This window comes from Mauremys mutica, chromosome 11, assembly GCF_020497125.1.
Source record: "Mauremys mutica isolate MM-2020 ecotype Southern chromosome 11, ASM2049712v1, whole genome shotgun sequence".
Classification (NCBI taxonomy): domain Eukaryota; kingdom Metazoa; phylum Chordata; order Testudines; family Geoemydidae; genus Mauremys; species Mauremys mutica.
In genome coordinates, this window is record NC_059082.1 from 15,441,817 (window position 1) to 15,463,602 (window position 21,786).

General features: G+C 42.9%; 1 protein-coding gene across 1 annotated transcript; it reads left to right on the top strand.

The window, feature by feature from the left end:
* Positions 1-1,746: 1,746 nt before the first annotated feature.
* On the top strand, positions 1,747-21,236 carry MINAR1 (membrane integral NOTCH2 associated receptor 1). The gene is made up of 4 exons (XM_044980324.1): positions 1,747-1,862; positions 9,177-11,525; positions 13,116-13,370; positions 18,378-21,236. The coding sequence occupies exons 2-4, from the start codon at positions 9,228-9,230 to the stop codon at positions 18,573-18,575; spliced, it is 2,751 nt and encodes a 916-aa protein (XP_044836259.1). The 5' UTR covers positions 1,747-1,862; positions 9,177-9,227; the 3' UTR covers positions 18,576-21,236.
* Positions 21,237-21,786: the final 550 nt, after the last annotated feature.

Genomic DNA, 21,786 nt, shown 5'->3' on the forward strand with positions numbered 1-21,786 from the left:
CCTGGCTAAGGTAAATGTACACTTCTCTTGGCCCAGTGCAGAGGGGAGGCCCCACATGGGGAAGTTGGAGAACGAGCCTGCCTCACACTCATCCCACAGGGGACACAGGTGCAGGGTGGGTCACAAAAAAAAAAAAAAGATGCAGCTGGTGGGTCGCCTTAGTAAGAAGTTTGGGAACCACTGCTCAAGGGACTGCAAAAATTGGTCCTATTCTTAATAGCCAGTCACTGTGATAGGGAGGCAAGAAAATGTAGCGCATATCCAATCTGCACTTGGTGGCAATAACTACACTAGTGCAATGCAGTGCAGTCCTGCCGTAGCCATGTCAGTCCCAGGAGATTAGAGAGACAAGGTGGGTGAAATAATATCTTTTACTGGACAGTGGAGAATGAGGCCCATTGACATCAGTGGAGTGACGTGTAATTCCCACCACTGTGAGTGATGGGTGAATCAGACCCACAATATGTAGTTTTACAGTGCAAATGCACAGTCTGATTCCTGATGCTCTAGATGTGTAAATATTCACTGCCCATTAATTGTTGCTGTATTCACTGATTTGAGAAATCAGCAAAAGTTCACTTACAAGCAAGCAGCTGCACTCACTGGGAAAGACTGGGAAGGAATATGAAAACAGGTGTGCAAAAGGATGCAGTTCTGTAGAGTGTCATTGTTCTTTGGATGGCCAGGGGTTTTGTCTGTTTGCACAGCTAAATGGAGTGCTGCTGGTCTCTGAGATTACAATTAAACTAGGTTCAAAATATTCTGGGGTCAATGGATTAAGAGACTCGTTATTATATGGTCCATGACACTTCTTCAAAGGTCTTTGGATGCCAGCTACAGAGATAGATCGGTCTGGGTGGGTGCTGCACAGAGCCGCGTGATTGACAGTCAGCTTCACTGGCCTAACATACTGGCTCTTCCTTGGAAATCAATTCGGCCTGCCCTGCACATTGGTGGGGGGAATCTTGTGGTCACGTGACAGACTCTCCATGCAACCCGGGTACCAATGAAAACTCTAGGGGCTGCCAGGAGGATTCAGACTCAGTTTGCCTGGGGGATTCCAGACAGGATGGGGGCGGGGGGGCTCTGGACGAGCTGACGATACACTCTGACATCCCTGCTGGCTGCAGATCCCTACGGGCTGCAAAGGGAGTTGGGTCTAGCCAGACAAACGAGGATTTCTCCCCTCCCCCCCCCCCCCGCTTGCACCTTACACACACGGTGTAAGTGACCGGGATCGTTCTGTGCGTGCGGGTCCGCGCTGCCCGCGGACAAGCCCCCGAGGCCGGGGGCTCATTCGGCGCTTTGAGGGCAGCAGCCTGGATGCCGCATCCCCTGTAGCTGCCCCTCTGCCCCTTGGGCTTTGTTCAAACTCAGCCCGGCGCTTCCTTGGCAGCGGATCTCTGCCCCAGCCCAGCCCCGCTTGCCCGGCTGAGCTCCGGGAGCTGGAGGGGGGAGCGGGCTGCGTCCTCCCCCCTTGCTCTGCCCGCGATGCTCCGGCTCCCGGGCCCTCCTAGCTGAGGAAGGTCCTGAGCCGCTGACGTCTTCCACACCAAGGCAGCGGCAGGAGCAGCAGCAGCAGCAGCAGCAGCGTCCGGAGCTGCCTGCAGTGGAGCGCTGTGCAGGGAAGGGGTGGGGGTGGGGGGGGGCGCTTGGCCAGTGCAGCCGCCCCCCAGTGCCAACCTGCTGCCGCCTTTGCAATCTCAGCCTGGCACCATGGGACCCTGCGGTGCCTTCCAGCTAAAGCTGTTCCTCCTCCTCCTCCTCCCTGCTGGAAAGTCTCTGCTGCAGCAGACAAGCCTGACATGAAGCGGAAAACACACACACACACCCACAAACAAAAGACAGGTGGCAACTTCAAGGTAAGCGATGCGCCGGCCGGCCGGGGCTGTTGCTTGGTACGAGCCTGGAGTCCTGGGCGCTGTGGGACGTGCTGCCAGGCGAGGGAAGAGGGTTTATTTGCAGGGGATTGAGGGGAGAGGGACTTACCAGTAAAAAAAAAATAGGGGTCCAAAAGCTGAGCCCCCCCCATGGCACCCCATTGCACAGCCAGGCTGATCCCTGCTATTTCCAGCTCATAGGAACGTAGCCAGCTCTCATTTCGTGGGGGCAGGGCCAGGGGAGATGTTTTCAAGTGGGGGTGAGGGTTTCGGGGGGGGGGTAGTCCCCAGGGTCTACCTTGACCCCCTCCCCCTCCTGTTCCCCTGCTTGGGATCAATAGCACATGAAGCCCGAAGGCTAAGTAACAAGCCCTGCAGTCTCCCTGGAGCATTTCAGGCATCGTTTCCCTTTGCAGCCTTGTAGGGGAAAGGGAGAGTCGGAATGTTGAAACTCATCCGGTGACTTTGGGGACAGCGCCACTTCGACACCCGCACAAATCAGGCTACCGAGAAATGGAGGGAATAACGTTCCAACCACTTTGCCTTTTCCCAGGTGCCACTGTACCTAGCCCCAGGGAGCTCAGCAGGATTGGAAATAATGGGGGTTTGGGGGTGGCGGGAGGCGAAGGGGGGGGACATAACTAGTCCCCTGGCTAGAGAAGCAGAGACCACTGGATCTGCAAACCAATTTGTGGAAAGTCGGCTCTGTTAGCTCTGTGCCTTGCAAAATGGAAAAGCAAAACCTAGGCTGGCCAGAGACAGGGTGAAATATTCTGGGGCTCGTTTTTAACTTGATTTGCTATTTCAGTGTCTGTCACAGTTTGCAAGGATGCCTTGTTATGTGCAAATCACCAGGGGAAAAAAAATTAACTTGGAGGAGTTCTAATATGTTATTGACAGGACAGAAATTCCATGTGTGTATGCTGCCAATGATTGCTGAATAATAACCACAAGGAGTGATGCAGTAATAAATCAAGTAATTCATTCCAGTTTTAGAATGATAACTTGCACTTTTCCATGTCACACCGAGGATCTGAATGCAGGGTTTCAGTTACATAACTCAATAATGAAAGTGTGAATCTGAGCATTATTGTGTAAGGAAAATCCTGTATCAAATGGCAAACATTGTTCAACTTGAGCTGTGACACAGCCATGAGAAAATGCTGGCTTTATTTGCAAGTTCAAACTTAATTTATGCACTGGTGGACTTCAGTAGGTGCTGAATTTTGTTGGAGTTGTTGACTGAGTGCCGAGTGTACAACATCCATAAAACAGCACATCCTGCTTTCTTTGGGCAGCCAGGTTTGTAAATGGAGTAGTTTATAAGGCTTGTTTCATACACAAGAGCCAAGAAACGGCAACTTCTTTCCAAGCCCATCTAAAAAACCAAAACAATACCAACCCCAGCTTAGATTCGTAGAGAGGATGCTCTATGTATCACAGAGCACAAAGCATGCTTTATTATATGCAGAATTACAGAAAGCCCTTGGCCAGAGCTAGTGAAAAAGCCCCAGGCTCTATGGCATTCACACTTAGATTCTTGAGGAGTGAATAAAAATTGCTCTGCTGAGGCACGCTGCCAGCATCGAATTTCATACCTGCCCCGGAGGGTGGGAGTCACCACAGCCGCTGAAATCACAAGGTGACAGTCTAAATGAGACCAATGTGTCAGAGAGGCTGGTTGTGAGCAGGACTTGGGCTTGTGAGGGAATGGAAGAAAGGAGCAACTACGAATAGCATGGACTGGGCTAGAAAAGAGCCGAAGAGTGAGGCAATAAGGCATTGTTTCCAGAGTACCAGATCCTGAGAGCCGGTGGGGTAGGAGCCAAAAAAAGCAGCTTGAGATGCTTTGTGTGTGAGGTTTCTGAATGCTGTGACATGAAGATGGGTTTGTGAGCACAAGAGAGAAAGAAAACTACAGTCCATTTCAACATTCTGTGTGAGGGCGACGTCAGTGTGGCTTATATCCGGCACCAGTCGGACAAACTGAAGATTTATGAGTTCAGATTAATAGTGAAACAGCATAGTGGGAGAGGGGGTGGTGGGGGGTTGAATTAATGTTCTTCAGCACTGAAGTAATTAGCTCAATGTGTGTGAATTTATGTCTAGCTCTCTATCGATCTATCACCTCTGCAGTAGTATTATAGGGTGGCCCATTAGTCACTATAAAAAAGCAGAGAGGGCTGTTTTTCTATCAGCAAATCAAAGGCAGAGGGAAATGATGACTGTAGCAACTGCATCTGTGTATTAGCTGCACCTGCTGTGGATAGTGGGAAAGGGGCAGAGTGAATGTCAGAAGCACAAATAAGAAGGAAGGAAAGAGCTGAAGAAGAATATGTGGATTGTCAGTCAGTGACCATAATTCAGGCTCAGCTAAGGATCCCTCCTATCGGATCATTATTCATGAAAGTACAGTGGTGGGACTCTGTGTCAAGTCACATGTGAGATTCATCTGCCACAGCAAAGCTCTCACACAATGGACATGGGCTTTTACAGGCGTAACAGAGGGCAGATTTGTTTACACATGTGGGTGCTGCTGAATGTAGTGGCAGAAGCAGCAGCGGTTCTGGTAAAACAATCTGTTGGAGATTTTGAATTCCTAGTGTAGATAAGTCAGCAAAATCTGAGTCTGAGTACTTATTTGGGAGATGAGGAAGAAGAGAAATATATTCTGGTTCCTCCAAGGGGAAGGACAAAGATTTCCCACAAGGGAGGAAGTCAGAGGAGAGATATCACGTAGAGGAGTTAAGTCCTACCACAACTAGAAAATAGGCAGAACATGCCCATTGCAGAACAGAAAGTAGTCTTGGGAATGAAAGATGGAAAGTTAATACTCCAGGACTGCTTCTTCAACAATGGGTTAAATTTTTCTCACATTAACATGGGAGAAATGTTCAGTGTTACTCCATATAGGGTAAGAAAGGATTGATCTGTGGTAAGCTTGTAGCTCATTTGAACACATTGAGACTCAGCCCCCATCGACCAGCGGTGCCATATGATACTATATGTATCTATGCGACGGTATAGTTGTGCTATTAGAGTTGAGAAAACCGACTCTTAGGAGAGAAAGCTCTCTAGGTCAAAGTGACCCTTCCGGTGTTAATATAATCAAGTCATAAAAGATTAAATGTTAAGTAGCTCGTTTGGTCAGAGGCCATATGGCAAAAAACAAGCTACAAAAACCATCTACCTCTCTGATCGACCATACATGTAGATTCACCAGAGAGGCTTCAACTGATCCATAACCCTTGTGCACCAGTCTAAGATATCTTCTTATCCATATTTTGGATCCTTTACATTGCTGCATGTAAATGTACCTTATACAGTTATACTATACACACACACATATAAACATATACACATTATACAATTGTTTTCCACATCCTGCCTTGAGACAGAATGAATGAACGAACGAACAACCAAGACAATATGTGGACAAATGCTTGGTTACTTGGATTTGACAGCTTACTGGGTGTCATTCCAGAAAGCATCTGTCTCGGGGGCTACGGGCAGTTACTGGTGGGTTTTGCCTTGACAGAGACCACACGTTAGCTAACATGCTGTTAAAACGTGTGAACACCAACTAAAGATGTGGTTTATGCCCAAATTCTTTTGCCTGGTTTTATTATCTCAGACAATGTGAAAAATGGGCACAGAATATGCTATTTTACACGGGACTTGAAACATTATTTTCATTGTCAGAGTCTGCCAGTGATGGTCTTTCTAGCAAGGATGACTGTACTGATAACATTCTTCTGGCACAAGCTCACAGATTCTGTAGTCATTTTAGTACCTCCGATGAAGTCTGTATATTATGAGGATCACTACACAAGATAAACAATTTACCCAAATTAACACCGGATGAGCCATCGCAATGCAGCTCTGTTACACACACACCAGAAGGCCATTCATATGGCTGCACAGAGAACGGGCAAAGGAGAACGTGTTCTAGCTCCTAGACAGTGCACATTTATGGAAAGCCTCAGTCAGATTTTGCAGCCTGTCTTTTACACCAGAATGTTATTACTTGAATGTCTAAAGCTAGGCTCCTTAATCTGTACCAACCCCCTAAAAAACCAGTATTCTGATTATCATAGGTGTTGAACACTGAGACCTCCCAGTGAACTCAGTGGAAGTATGAAAATCAGGCCAAACTTTGATTTTATTAATAATATAATACTTATAGCAATTTTTGTCAGTAGATCACAAAGCATTTTACAGATGAGGCCACTATCATTACTTCAGTTTTACAGATGTGGAAACTGAACCACAGAGGGGTAAAGTGACTTGCCCAACATCACCCAACAGCACAGCTGGAAATAGAACAGGTGTGTCCTGGGTCCCAGTCAGATGCTCTATCTACTAGGACACACTGCCTCCGCTTATATGCAGAAGGATGGTTTGGGGGCCAAATTTTGGCTTTGGTCATCTGGATAGAGGAAACCAATAACTATTATTAGAATAGAACCAAGGCAAGTGCCAGTTTTGTGCTGTGTAGCCCACAACACAAAATAGAGCCAGTCGCTACACTGAATACCTTATTCCTCAAGACAGAGTACACAGGATGTATTCAGAACTAGAGGAGTGAATGGAATGAGACTTTCAAGCAACTTGCCATTGGTGACTCACTGTTTGCACGCATTGGGAAGGAAATGAGCCGGTAGCAGGGGCCTGTATGGAGAGAAGGCAGTGGCATAACGGGGGTATTCTGTGTATTTAAATATGAAAATGCATATCCACATGAGGGCTTGAGAGAATCTGTGAAGACTTATTGAAGGCAAGTTTTTGCCTTTTCTGGCCTTTTGCATGTTGGTGGTGAAAATAGCACATTTCAAGTCTCTTGGTAGGGCTGGCAGAGCAGTGTGGCCATATTTGACTTTCAACACCAGGCGTCCCCATGGCCTCTTAAAGAGGCAGCTTTCCACTGGGGATTACATTCCCCGTGCCCGCACACCTCCCCCGCCCCCGAACTGTTACATGAGAAGTAAACTCTCCAAGTATGTTGTATTTTTGCTGGCAGTTAGAATTATTTGGGCCCAGCACTTCATGGAAGTCTCACTTTCAAATGGTGACCCATCAGAGGACTACAAAGAAGTGTTGATGAAGAGGTTGTGCCATGGAGCACACACTAATGAAGAGAAAAGGGACGTACCCATTCTCCTGTAGCCCAAAGGGTATGTCTACACCCCAAATGAATGTGTCATTGTAGCTTTAATCTAGCTAGCATGGTAACAAAGTGCCAGTAGGGACCCGAGCATGGGCCAGCAACCTGAGTACATACCTAGTGTCCCTGGCAGGCTTGTGGGATAGATAGCTAGGCCATGGTGAACCCCATACTGCCGCTTCCTCACTACCATTGTTACCCACATCTGCTAAATGAAAGCTAGTACAGTTATGCCTGCCTACACACACTTCATTTGTGGCGCAGAGCTGAAGTGTTACTTTCAGCGCTGCTCTCTTGCCACCTAGCTCTTAAAAGCAAAACATACAAACACTAGGAGCCCGGGAGAATCCCCAGGTCTATTGGTCTCTGAAAGTAGGGTTTGTGTTTGGTAGGACTGCCGGCATGTACTGCAGCTGCCCAATTTCTAACATATGGGGCCAGCTGGAAGGTGCTTCTTAAATCAACAAGCAAGTCTGAATGTAGACTCGATTCATAAAGGCAACCTACATTCTTCCTTTGGAAGATGCTGCTGTGGCATTTGCTACCGATGCTGACATATGCTGGCTTCTGAGGCTGACAGTGGATCACTAGTGTGTAATATCAGTTCAAGATGAAAGGCTGCAATGCACTGAAAAGGAATCCCATGTTCTAGAGCAGCACTCAAAAGTCCAGACATTTCTGACTGGGAAATGACTTTCTTATAGATGATTTAAAAGAAAAATACCACAAACCTGACTTCATAGCTTTGCCATTTGGGTAGATACACAGCAGTTTATATGGCGGGGAGAATAGTTTTAAGGGCTGGTCTAGAGAGGAGAAAGAATGGGGAGATACTACAGCACTTTGGGGTACGATTTTTGCCATTCCTGTAAAGAAGAAGAATACAAAGATTGTGACCAAACACAGAAATTGCCAGAGTGGATCAAACCCATCCATGGTCCACCTAGTCCAGTATGTCAGCACAAAACAGTCAGATGAAGGTGCAAGAAACCAAAGAGGAGGCAGATGTGGAATAATCTGCCCCCCCATGAAGATCTCATCCTAATCCCTAATAGTTAGAAATTGGCTTAGGACCTGAAAGCACAAGGCTTTATATCCCTTCCAGCATGCTTGTTAGTTTTATGTACTACAAGTCTGGTTATTCTGGTTATCCATATAAGTGTCCATTTCCACCATTCTCCTGCCGTTTATGGATGGCAAATGGGGCTCCATTCCCCATGTTTCTCTGGTAGTATGTCATAGTAGAGGATATTCTCTGCCCTTGAAATAGCCCATTCTTCAAATCTAAGCTGATTGGCAGTCAGCCATCTCTCATTTCCTGGATGGGTTTCAAGATCTAGTGGGAATATATTTTTAAACTATTTCTTCCCCTTTCTAATATTATTTCACATTTTATTCCTGAAGTGAGCTTCTCCTAGGCTTACAAGTTACCTTAAGCTCATAGTCCTTGAGTCTCAAAGTTAGGAAAACCCATTTCTGCAAAGCACCAAAAGAGCTGATAAAAAAAATATAATTCAATGTCAGGAATTATTTGCTCAAGTAAACTATTCAGCTAACTCCTCCCAACAAATCATAGCTTGTTTACCTGAGTCTTCCTGAGTGTCGCTGGAAAATCAGATGTGGAAATATCTGTGCTTCACGTAATGTGGTGGCTGCTTTTTGGTTTAAGAGTGAGGTACTGGAATTGTAGCCACATCTGGACCTTTCTGTAAGAGGATGTTGATTCATAAGCCATTTTGAGAAAGTCCATTAGCAAGTATGTTAAGATTTTATGTCAGCAGCTCTTTCATCTCTGTGTAGCTTGTGTTGATATTTTAGGGATAGATTGTGCATGTGGTGATTGCTCACACATGAGCACACCCATTGATGTAAATGAGATTCTTTGGGTGAAATCCTGGTCCCACTGACTTCAATGGCAAACCTCCCATTTACTTCTATGGGGCCAGGATTTCACCCTTTGGGTGTGTGTGTGTGTGTGTATAAGTGCTCACCAACATGAAGACAGGTTGCACAACCTAGCCCTAAATTTGTATGGCTGGTTAGTCAAATTCTATGTGGGGTTGAAAGAATGTCCTGGATTCGATCTACAGGTGATTTACCATCTTTTTTGTTTGCTGTTGTGTGAACTGCAGAACTGGAGTACCATTTTCAGGCTAAACAGGAAAACTTAGCACGCCTCAAGCATGGAGACCAACCAGGAATCCTCGCTCTTCCTGGTGAAGATTCTGGAAGAGTTGGATACCAAGCAAAACACAGTTTCTTATCAGGATCTCTGCAAGTCACTGTGTGCAAGGTTTGATTTGTCCCAGCTGGCCAAGCTCAGAAGTGTGCTCTTTTACACGGCTTGCCTGGATCCTAATTTCCCAGCAACTTTGTTCAAAGACAAAATGAGATGCACTGTAAACAATCAGCAATCAAAGAAAATCATGGTTGCAGCAGATATAGTAACGATATTCAACCTCATACAAATGAACGGGGGAGTGGCCAAGGAAAAACTCCCTGTTGCACGACAAAAAATGAGGAAGAAAGAATCAGTTGAGTCCTGCAGGTCTGACACAGAAATTTGCAACGTGGTGGATTGTGTGACTAATTGCGAGCTGAGAGACAGAGAGTTTAACAGGGGCTACTCAGTTAGAAGGTCTTCCAAATGCAGGAAGGTGGATTGTAAAGATTGTCAACAATTTGTACCTGCTTCAGAACCTAACTTTTTGCTTGGCGTTAATAAGGAAATGAAAGGCCGAGCTGCCTCGCTTGATAGGCTGCAGGCACTAGCATCCTATTCCATTGTTAACTCTCCACCCTGTGAAATGCAGAGCACATACTTCCCAATGAACATTGAGAACGAATCAATCTCTGACCAGGACTCATTGCCTATCAATGCAACTATAAAAGAGACTTTTATTTCGAATGATGAGCCGTTTGTGTTGCAATCATGTGTACAGAAAAGAAACATATTCAAGGAAGATTTTCATAATCTTATCACAATATCTCCCAATTTAATGCCACCCAATAAAAAGCCAGAAGATGGACATAGAGAGCCTCAGAACAGGAAAGAAACCTCCAAACAGGGTTTCTTCAACCACAGTTTTGAAATGCCATACAGCAGCCAGTACTTGAATCCAGTTTATTCTCCTATACCAGACAAAAGACGAGTCAAACACGAAAGCTTAGATGATCTCCAAGCTTCTACATACTTTGGCCCAACCACTGTACTTGGGTCCCAAGATACAAAAAGATGGGCAGGAAAACCGAGTAAACAAACAGCATGGCCAGCAAAAAGCTGGAGCTTAAACACGGAGGAGGTACCTGATTTTGAAAGATCCTTTTTCAGTAGGAAGCAAGCTGAAGAGAAGCAGCGATATCAGAGTTCAAACAGCCAGTCACCAAGTTTTCCTGCAGCAGACAGGCACCAAACCTATCTCAATCCCAAGGATCAAACACCGATTATGCAGGCTAACTATGCCATGAAACAAAATGGACACAAACCCAAGGAAATTCCCTCCATCATAGACATAGAGAAACACGAGCCAATCAAAAAGTTTAGGGATAAAAGCATTAACTGCACTTCTGTTCAGCTGCTAGGCATTGACAAAACCACCAGCGTTGGGACACAAACAGAGCAGCAAGGGTTGGAACACAAAAAATGCAAGGAGTTGTGCGCTCCAAGTCAAACTAAGTATGGAGAGAGGCATTCTCTAAAGCAATCAGATGATGACTCTGAAATTGTGAGTGATGATATCAGTGACATTTTTCGATTTCTGGATGATATGAGCATCTGTGGATCTACAGGAATTATGCAATCCTCCTGTTACAACAGCACTGGGTCACTGTCTCAGATACGTAAATCTGACTGTGAAAGCTCTCCTGAACACAATTTAACTAAAATAACCAATGGGAATTCTAGTAACAAGCTAGATAAAGTGGTCCGGTCAGATATCAACAATACAGATGATGAGCTAAAAACTAGTGTCTGCAAGTTAGTTCTCAGGATTGGTGAAATAGAAAAGAAACTAGAATCTCTGTCAGGTGTCAGAGAAGAAATCTCCCAAGTCCTGGGAAAACTAAATAAGTTGGATGAAAAAATTCAGCAGCCTGAGAAGGTCAATGTACAAATAGATCTTAATTCCCTGACGAGTGAGGTTCAGTCAGATGAGAGCACCTCTCCACGGGTATTTCAGTGTCATAATGCTTCTCATGGAGGCAAGCTGGAGAATAACCCGGACTGGTGCTGTTCTGATGCCAGCGGAAGTAACAGCGAAAGTCTTCGGGTAAAAGCCTTAAAAAAAAGTTTATTTACCAGGAGGTCCTCACGATCACTGACTGAGGAGAACAGCGCCACTGAATCCAAAATAGCAAGTATTTCCAACTCTCCACGAGACTGGAGAGCTATCACATATACCAACCAGGTTGGCATGACAGAAGAGGAGAAGAAAGACAGAAGTGGAGTTGAAAATAAGGACTGGCACAGGAAATCCAAAGAGGTAATTTCTATTTAAACTTATATAATAAGCTTTAAAAAAATAACTACTCTAGCTATGACTGTCTTTGGTGCTATATGAAGCTTCAGGGCTTGGTAATATCTGCCTACTGTATTATGCTAGTCTTCACAGTTATCATAATTGAATGATTTCTTGCCTATACTTCCCTGGCAATAGCACAGCACGAAATGGTCAAGCTGTTCCTGAAAGCAACCTGCTCTTTAGAAAGGGACGGATTTGAATGACAGTTTCAGGAGAGAATGTCATTCATATCATGATCACTGGCGGTATACGGACACGGAATAATTAAATAAGTGAAAAGAGCATAAGGAAAATTGTGACCGTCTGAAATACTCTCTCTTTTTTTAAAGGGATATAGTAAAAAGTCCATTTGGGTATCTTGTATCAAAAATTATATAGTTAAAAGAACCACAAAAAGATACGACTTGCTCTGACTCTCCTAAGAAAAAATCCTAGTTTGCGTACACTAAAATACAAACTGTTATTACGCTTCCTTTTTCCTCTGACTTTCACAGTCATTTACATCTCTCGTAACATGTATTTTAAATCTCCATTGTCTAGACTGAAACATTGCTGCGGTTCTCTTTCAATTACCCAGGAGGACTCGGTTCCTCCCTCCCTACAACTAACCACTCCCACCTTTGGAAAGTCTATCACTGCTGCAGCAGCCCCTCTGATTGCTGCTCAGTTTACATCTTGGCTCCTATACTGAGCAATTTGTATTTCACTGAGATTAGGGCCCAATAGACAGGGCTGCTAGGTATTGCAACATTTCTTCAGAAGTCAGGAACACATTGCAGGGTGTGCTGTGGCCTGTGAAGGAGGAGTTCTTGGAGGGGATGGAAGGGTCAGAGACTTCCTGGAGAGAAGGGAGAACCAGGGGTTTAGTGGATGTGTGTGAAATGAGGGAGAAGAAGCCAAAGATTTATTGGAAGGTTATAGAAACATGGTGGAGAGGAACCCTCAGTAATTTGAAGCATCCAAACTTTCATAGGTTTATCAGAGCCAGTGTGACCCTATGGACCTTTAGAAATTCCCTGATCACCAATTAGAATGTGATCAAATGAACATCTCTAACACTGGAATAGCATTGTGGAAAGTCTGGTATAAAGGTAACTGTTTGTGTATAGAAAGTATGGCTCCCCTTCCATTCAGTGTCAGTGCAGGGAGCAGAGTTCCCTCGGTAAATGTGTGTCTTCAAACAGCCTCTAGTCCAAAGGCTTTCCAAACCAGCTTGTCTTCTCTATAGCAAAAGCATCCCAGAGAGATTTATCTAACCTGTAACAGTACTAGGACCAGATTTTCAGCTGCTACCTCTAATTTTGTGCCCACAATAGTGCGAATGCAGGTTTGTGCTTGTAAAAAATCACAGTCTGTTGGTGAGCGCAAGGATGTAGATTGGATTAAGGCCAGCTGAATTCTTGGCTCCGGTTTGTGGGTTTGTTATCATGGCTTAGGCAGTCTCGAACTGTAGAAGTGAAAATAATCTCTCCCCACTCTCATATTTAAACTCCCTCCTCCACCCCCACAAGTCCTCTTTCTTCTCTGAAACTCTTTTGAACCTCGTTGCAGGCAGACAGGCAATATGAAATCCCACAGCCACATAGACTCTCTAAACAACCAAAAGATGCTTTCTTGATTGAACAAGTCTTTAGTCCTCATCCCTACCCTGCATCACTCAAGTCACATATGAAAAGCAACCCACTCTACACAGACATGAGGTTGACAGAACTGGCTGAAGTTAAACGTGCCCAGCCATCATGGACCATAGAAGAATATACCAGGAACTCAGGAGATAAAGGCAAGCTTGCAGCTTTGGATCTACAAGTGAGTCCCGTTTGTTTCATTTTAGTGACATGATTGTGAAGGATGTTTACCAGAATGTTCATTTAATGGGGGATTTGGATAGCTCAGGAAGTTGAGCTTTCAACTTTTAGATTGCTGGCTCCATCCATCCCAGGCCAGTGGTGAAGAACAACTGTTGATGTTCTATCACTGTTCTGTGACCTTTGAAATAGTTGGTGGTCTCAGTCCATTTCCTAGCGGACAGTGGCCTATAAAACCACCACCACCACTGTTGGAACCTCGTTAGACATCTCACAAGAGGGGTTAAGGAATGAATGGACATAGGGAATGAACTGAGCATTTATCCCCCAAATGGTGGTTATTCTAGTTCAGTTTTGATGTGCATTAGTAAGGTTGGGTGGGGCAGAGAAGCTGGCGCTGCTGCTGCTTATACTGTACTTGTTGTACATAGAGAATGAGTATGTAGGGCTGTCAGTCTAGCCCTCTTCACAAGCATGAAAATCACTAAAAATAATTACAGAACACATTTTAAAAACTTTTTTTAAATTGAACATTGTTGTTATGGTTTCTGGAGTGAATACAAGAACAATAGTCTCATGACGAACTGCTTTCTAGATCTTGCTAGAGAACTACCAGCATGAACTCCGGACTTGTGTACTTGCAACAAACAGAGCAGGGTGAATTATTGAAGGCCATGGGTCCAAAACCCAAACATGGATCCAAACATTCTCAGACCCTGGGGTGTTTGAAATCCGAACCTGCATGGCACATGGTCCCTACCTTCATAGCAGACTGACTATAGTACTGAGCATTCCCAAACTTTGGGATAGTCTAAACCTGGATCCAAATTTTGATCCCACCTCCAGTGAAAAAAGGACTGAAATGTAATTAGCAAGAAAATGTTTGACCATTAATTTCACAGAGAAATGTATAAAATGCCATTCAAACCATGCTAAGGCAGTCACACAGAGACTAACATTTGGTGACAAAACACAAGACAGACTGTTACATGAGAAATCAGCTTGGATTTCATGAGTGTAGAATGTGGGATAAGCATGTTTTAGACCAAAATATGGATTGTTTCCCCATATGGAGCACTGCAGGGCTAAGAGGGCCACCAGCATCACTTCATGTACCTTACACAATCTGACATCAAGAGTTAGACAGCTCCAATTCGCCGCTGTGTCTGAGTTGTGCTTTAGTGGACAATGATGGCTGTGGGGAGCTGGTTGTGTTTCCCTGATCCTTGGCTGCCTGGCCCTTGTGGAATTTAAAGCATCAGGGGACCACTGAATTTCCACCACTGGCATAAAGATGGCATACAGACTTTACACTAGTAGAGGATCAGGCATAGCGGAAGTCCCCAGCACCACACTCCCACCCCAGAATATCCCTGACATGAGCCCTCCTCCCACTGTTCTGGGGGAGGAAAGGACAGTGTCAGCTGCCACAAGACCTGACTCTGCTATCAGAGAGTTTCCCCTATGCAAAGAGGGTTCTCCATCAGCTGTCTGGCCATTTTAAGGCTACTTAAGTGATCTTAGCAGACCAGGGAAACCAGCCAGTATATTTTGACGGTCATGTGTACTTTGTATTTCCATGACGCAATAGCGACAACTTGCTCCTCCACCTCCAAAGAACTGTCAGATTACTACGTCTGCTCTGCAAAGCCCATGTCTAGACCCTATAATGAAGCTTACTGACAAACTTAACCTGGAAACAGACACACACTAATGTGTGTTTTCTTCCCAGCGACTGACTTTATTAGAACTGAATGTAAATACATTATACTTTAATGAACATTCTTATGGCTGGCAATGAAATGGGAAAAGAGCTGATTAACAGTAATGGGCTTTTTTTTTTTTAACTAATGCTTCTTCCTCCTGAGGTCAGTAACAGGTCAATATCAAGGTTGGTAGGTCGAAAACTAGTTGCCTTGAAAGTACAGCTCAGTTTTGTTTTAATTTAACATGCCTTTCAGAGCTTTATAAACCCGTCAGTCCTCTTCCCTCTACAAAATGAAGGCTTTAGCATTCTCTAGGTGAATATTCTCAGCTGGGTGACCCACTCACAAGACTGTTTTCAAACTACAATGGGGAACATATGTACATCCTATATGTCATATATGTTAGGTGTCCATGAGATCCCACTGCTCTGCAATTCTTATGAGGAACCAGGTTACAAGAATCCTACTTTCTGAAGCTTTCAAAGAACAAGTCACATTTATTTTTCAATATCCTCTATGTTCAGAAGAATGGAATAGGCAAAGCAGAGAAACAATACGCATGTGCAAACTCAAACTACACCAATAGTCTGATTTTTGGCTGAGTGGCATTGGGAGATAGACAATTAGAATCAAGTAACAGTTAACATTGTTTAATGGAGATCTAAGTGTTGCTATAATAGCTGTAAAATCACTTTTTCCACAGACTAAAATAACTCAGTGCATGAAGTAAATGGGAGGAGCAAGTTTCCAGACAGTAGCTACAATACCTGAATTAGCCAATGAAGGGCTTGATCCAAAGTCCATTGAAGTCCATAGGAGTCTTTCTGTTAAGTTCAATGAGCTTTGGATCAGGCCTATAATGGAGAACAAAACCTGATACAGCTATAACACAATGATCTCATTAGAAATTTGTAAAGCATTATTTATTTGTTTATCAATCAACAAAAGAGGCCTTTTTCAAAACTTAAAACTTTTGCAAAAAGCTTTCATTTTAAAAAAAAATGTTCAATTTTTCAGCAAAATAGTTTTAAATTTCAAATATTGAAATTTGTTGTGTTTTCTATTTCCAGCCCTTTTTTCCTTTATTCCTTTTTGCGGTTGAGTGTTATAGAAGGAATGATGTCTAGGGCTTTCTCCACTTTTTCCTTTTGCCACTTTGTAACTTTTCAAAGCTTCCTCAACTTTGGAAAAAGTTACAGTGTGGCAAAAAGAAAAGTGACAAAGTAGGTGCCCCCCCCACACACCACCAAGAAACCTGGACATGACACATTTTATTGCACTCATTAGCAAAAAGGAGAGGAAGGGGAAAAAAGAAAATTCAGATTTGTTTATATACATATATATATGAACAAATTATATATCTTAATAAACACCAAACATTGTTCCATGTTGAACCTTGCAAAATGGAAACCCCTCTGGAATTTTGCAATTTTTCATAAAATTGTTTTCTGTTTTTCAGCCAGCTCTAGCTCACATCTTTTCATTTAATCATATTGCATTTAGAAGAAACTGTGAGTATGTTTACACTGCAATTGAAAACCTGCAGCCCAAGCCTGGAAGTCTCCAATGCAATAAAACAGCCCTGAAGCCCAAGCCCCCCGAGCCCAAATCTGCTGGCATGGGCTTGCTACGGTTGTCTAACTGCAGTGTAAACATACCCTGAATGGTTCAATGGCAAAGTCTATTAGTTTTTAAATGTACTATTAGAATAGTGTGAAGCATAATGGAAATCAAACCATTAAAACATGAGCAATCAACACTGTATATTACTGCCAGTGAAACATTCAGATTGTGCCCTAAGGATCAAATACTGGGGCACAAAAAGGCATCCATGCATGTTGATGGTGAAATTCTGAATATGAGGGTATGATACATGGAAGTAGAATGTATGCTGCATGGCCACTTTTCCTCCCCTCACCACCAAGCATGTGGAAACTCATAGTGAGCACCAGTATAGTTGTGTGTTTACATAATTTTGGAGGATGTAGCTGGGCAGAAAAGGTAGAAGCTGGGAAGTAGCCACTTTGCCCTGCATGATCACATGGAAAACCCATGGTACTTGTTTCAAATTTCTCCTGATAGTTGCAGTGTTATATATTCAGATCTTGCAAGGGGGAAGCAGTCTGCATCTGTGAACTGGAGGGCTAATGCAGCATGGCCCCTAAGCCAAATGTACAGTCATGGTTGGGGGAGGGGCCTGAAAAATCACATGAAAGAGGCTCATCTTTTGTGGAGATGCTCTGAGTTCTCCTAGTGCAGGGTTTCTCAAACAGGGGTCGCCGCTTCTGTAGGGAAAGCCCCTGGCAGGCCGGGCTGGTGTGTTTACCTACCCTGTCCACAGGTCTGGCCAATCGCTGCTCCCACTGGCGGAGCTCCAGGCCAATGGGAGCTGCTGGAAGCGGCGGCCAGTATGTCCCTCGGCCCGTGCCGCTTCCAGCAGCTCCCATTGGCCTGGAGCAGCGAACCGCAGCCAGTGGGAACCGCGATCGGCCGGACCTGTGGACGGGGCAGGTAAACACACTAGCCCAGCCCGCCAGGGGCTTTCCCTACAGAAACGGAGACCCCAGTTTGAGAAACCCTGTCCTAGTGGTCTGACTGGGCTTGGCCATGGTTCCGAAGGTTCACATGATTGGTAGTCCAACACTAGACATTAAGCTGGGGTTTCTGTGGTAATTTTTGTCTTTGTTTGGTACATCCTGTGGGTTTCTATCTGTAAAGGGGATCATTGGGCTTTAAAGGAGAAGAGAAAAATATGAGATCTTAACATAAACACGCACAAAAACTCCTACCTTACTTGCACCATTATGTACAATGCACTATTCACCTCTAGAGAATAGCCATGCAAGAAATTGTCTGAGGAAGATGAGGAGACCGCTCTTGTCATGCAGGTCCTAGCAATGAGGTTATGGTTATCTTTGTAAAACTGAGTTTATGAGCCTGTTAAGAAAAGTTTTCCCATCAAGTGGGTTTTAATAATCTCACAAATGATAATGGACTAACGACCACCTCCATTATTCAATGGATTGAAGAGGTTTTACTTACACCCAACAAAGTTTCCAGGAACCCAGTAATACACAAGAGACTTTGGAGCCATGGGGTGTTGTTCTTACTTGGCAATATGTTGTCATCTGTTTCAGTGAGTTCATGAAGTTGGCAGAAGGAAAGTTTGTGACATTGAGACAGCAGCATTAACCTGACTTTATCTCTACAGTAGACACATAACCAACTTTGGAAAGCTTCAGTCCTGCCTGAATTATTTTGACAGAGCCAGAGAATTAATTTTTTTTCCTTTTGACTTTTAGACTCAAGAATCTTTAAATCCAAACAACTTAGAATACTGGATGGAAGACATTTATACTCCAGGCTATGATTCCTTATTAAAACGCAAAGAAGCTGAGTTCAGAAGAGCAAAAGTCTGCAAGATAGCTGCTCTGATTGCGGCTGCAGCTTGTACAGTTATCCTGGTCATTGTAGTTCCCATTTGTACTATGAAATCATGAATCTGTGGACAGCTCCGTGAATTCCAACTGTGTATGTACATTCCAGATATCTCATTCTGTATTTTAAACACCTTGTGGCAAAATTGTAACAATTTGCTGGGGAAGAATGTGCTGAGATATCTGGTGAATAGTGTAAAAGACAAAGATACATTTTTGAAGAGTATTCTTTTAAATAACAAAACACCTGGCAGAGTTATGGTAACTCATTTCAAATTTTAATAGTGAGGTTTTTTCTCCCCTAAAGAATCAATATACCATTTTACAAAATTGGAAACTGATGAGGATCCAGGCAAAAGAGGAAAGTTGTCTCAGCCATGTGGCATTTAATGAAGATATGGATACTTGGCAGTTGCACTGTATAGAGGGGAATGTTCTATATGCATTTCATTAGGGAGCCAAGGGCAATATTAAAGCTCTCTACAATGTGAAAAACTATGAATGTATTTTATTTGTTTTGTAGTATTCAAGTATTCCGTGATCATTTGATTGAAAACAGATTGTGTGATCATGAAAGCAGCTCATTCCTATGTTCAGATTCAACGAGGGCTCTTTATTACCTGATCTTGCCCTGAGACCTGTTTTATTATCACTGAGTACTTAGGTGAAGTGCCATGTGCTGCAGACCAAAAAGATTATGTTTTAAAGCAATCAACAGGGGTTTCAGTGGCTTACATTGGAATAACATTTGTGAAGAGTTGGCAAATGCTCCCTGGCAAAAGGGTATTCTTTACCTCTACAGACAATGCAAATGTCTTGATTTCACTTCTTCCAGCCAACTGAACTGGCAAATCCAAGTGACACCTATTGCTCTGTTGCGGTTCTTGCGAATGTAATCTGAACAGTTCTAATTTTGTCACAAGTCTTTGTGCCTTTTAGAATGTAGATTAATAGAATTGTTTAATTTTGATATTTTTAATCCATAACATAAAATCACAGCATAGTAGGTAACCAATGTGGATTATTTTCAACACGCCTTCTTTACAGTTTTGAGTGCTTACCAAATAGCAGACGACTGAGCACTTATATTAAGGGCACAGTTTTTCAGCACTAGTGGAAACTTGCTATTAATGCAATACATTCTACATAGGGGTTACTTAGCTTCAGTATTAATAATGCACTTAAAGAATAACATTGTGACTCTATTGTACAGCAAGCGGTCTACTCGGTCAGCATGTCCTGCCAGAAACATTGATTTAATGTTTTAGCCTGAATCTGGGCTACAGGTTAAGGGAAGACTCAAATTATGACCTAAATAGCCTATTTAACCCATGCCTAAAGAAAACAAATAGCTGTACAATATTTCTCTTGAGTCAGACAGGAATAAATAAGAAATTTTAAAAGCTCTTTTCAGGAAATAACATGATCTTGCCCTTCCTATTTTTAAAAAAGGAAACTTTTCTTAATGAACACCCTTAAATAGGTTACTTTGATTTATTTAGAAGCAGTTCCCAACCTGGTTATGCAGATGTGCGAAACTCATATTGCTCACTGCCGGTGGGTATTTCAGGTGTGCCACTCCCTCACTTTTCACCTTTGGTGGTTGAAAAAAAGCAAATGTAAAGGTGAGTGGCAAGGGAAGATATATGACCATTTTAAATTTGCATCAGTTCCTCCCCCTCGTTGGAGAACTATTCATGCACTGTGCTTTATTTATGGATAATAGACATCAGTCACCATTGATCTTTCAGCAAAAAAAACCAACTAACTTCTTAATATGATTGGATGTCACATCCATGTATATTTTATAAAGATCAGCCCCTAATCTTAATCTTGGATCTGCACAACCCTGAATTTTGCAGGAGTGCAGATCATGATCCAAATTTTCTTGTTTGGGCCCTTTTCCAATATCAAGCTTTCTCCTTGGACTAAGATGTTGCAGGGATGGAGACAGTGTGGTAACAGAGGGCTGCATTTTTCATTGGGTGGTATCTAAACTTTAGAGATTCACATTATAAAAAGTGATAATTTAGAAACCACAGCATTTGTAACAGTATTACCAGCACTGTTACAAATCTGGCTAAGAGCTATTGTCTTAAAATAGTTAACATAATGCAATGAGCCCTGACATGTTTTACCTGGCATCCGAGTCTGTAAGTACAGCAATTCATGGCAGGTGGATCCATACAGTCCTACACAGAGACTATACATTAGGTGAAATTTTGACCATACTGACCTGCAAGAATATTGTGGTCAATCTTGTGAACCAGTTACCACACTAGTATATACTGTATACTATATGATAGACCTTTTGTATTAAAAATAATTAAAGATATAGGTACATTGTAATCCTTGGTGTAACTGAATAAAGTGTACTAGACAGTGTTACTCAATTAAAATAACAATGAACATATTGAGCTGTTTTTCGTATTTATGCCTTATAAATAAAATTGTTATATACATTATGAAATGAAACTGCAAGTAATATAAAAGAAATTACATTCTGGGGGATAATCCTGCTCCTCTTACTCAGGCAAAAGAGTCCCACTGAAGTCAGCTGTATTACTCATGTGAGTAAGGAGAGAGCGCAGGATCTGCCCGCAGTAAAGTTTATAGGGTTTTCTTTTTAAAAAATGGGGCATTTGCTTAATGTAACATGTAACAAATGATTTTCTTTTATAAAATTATTGTACAATGTTGCCTTTTGGTTCATTTAAATATAACACAAAATAAATGTGAACATTACAAGTGTCCTTCTAAGTCTTAATGAAATATAGAAATAATATTTGATCATTATGTCACTTTTCCTTTTTTCCCCCAGGGACACCAAGATGCTCCCATGGTGTGAAAGTCTCAGCGCTAGATAACTAAACATTCCATATAGTTTTTGGCAGGCTTTTTAATGGATTTCTCGCTTATGAAATAAGAAGATGGCAAAAGATGATGAAAAATTAATTTAAAATAATAGCTCCTTTGCATAAAATTCCCAGGGTTTATGGGAGATTATTAGCTCTCTGACTCTAATAATATTTCATTTGATAGGTTATTTCATGACTGAGTTATGCCATATCATCAATTATTTTAACAGGGTCATAATTAATATTTTGGTATCTACTCCCCATGTACATTTTTGCAGATACTGCCTGTCGTAAGCATTAATGCATACCTGTAGCATATAAATACTCACATATCAGTAACTGAAGAATTCTGTGTAAGCTAAAAAGCTTATTGCTCTCACCAACAGAAGTTAGTCCAATGAAAGATATTACCTCAC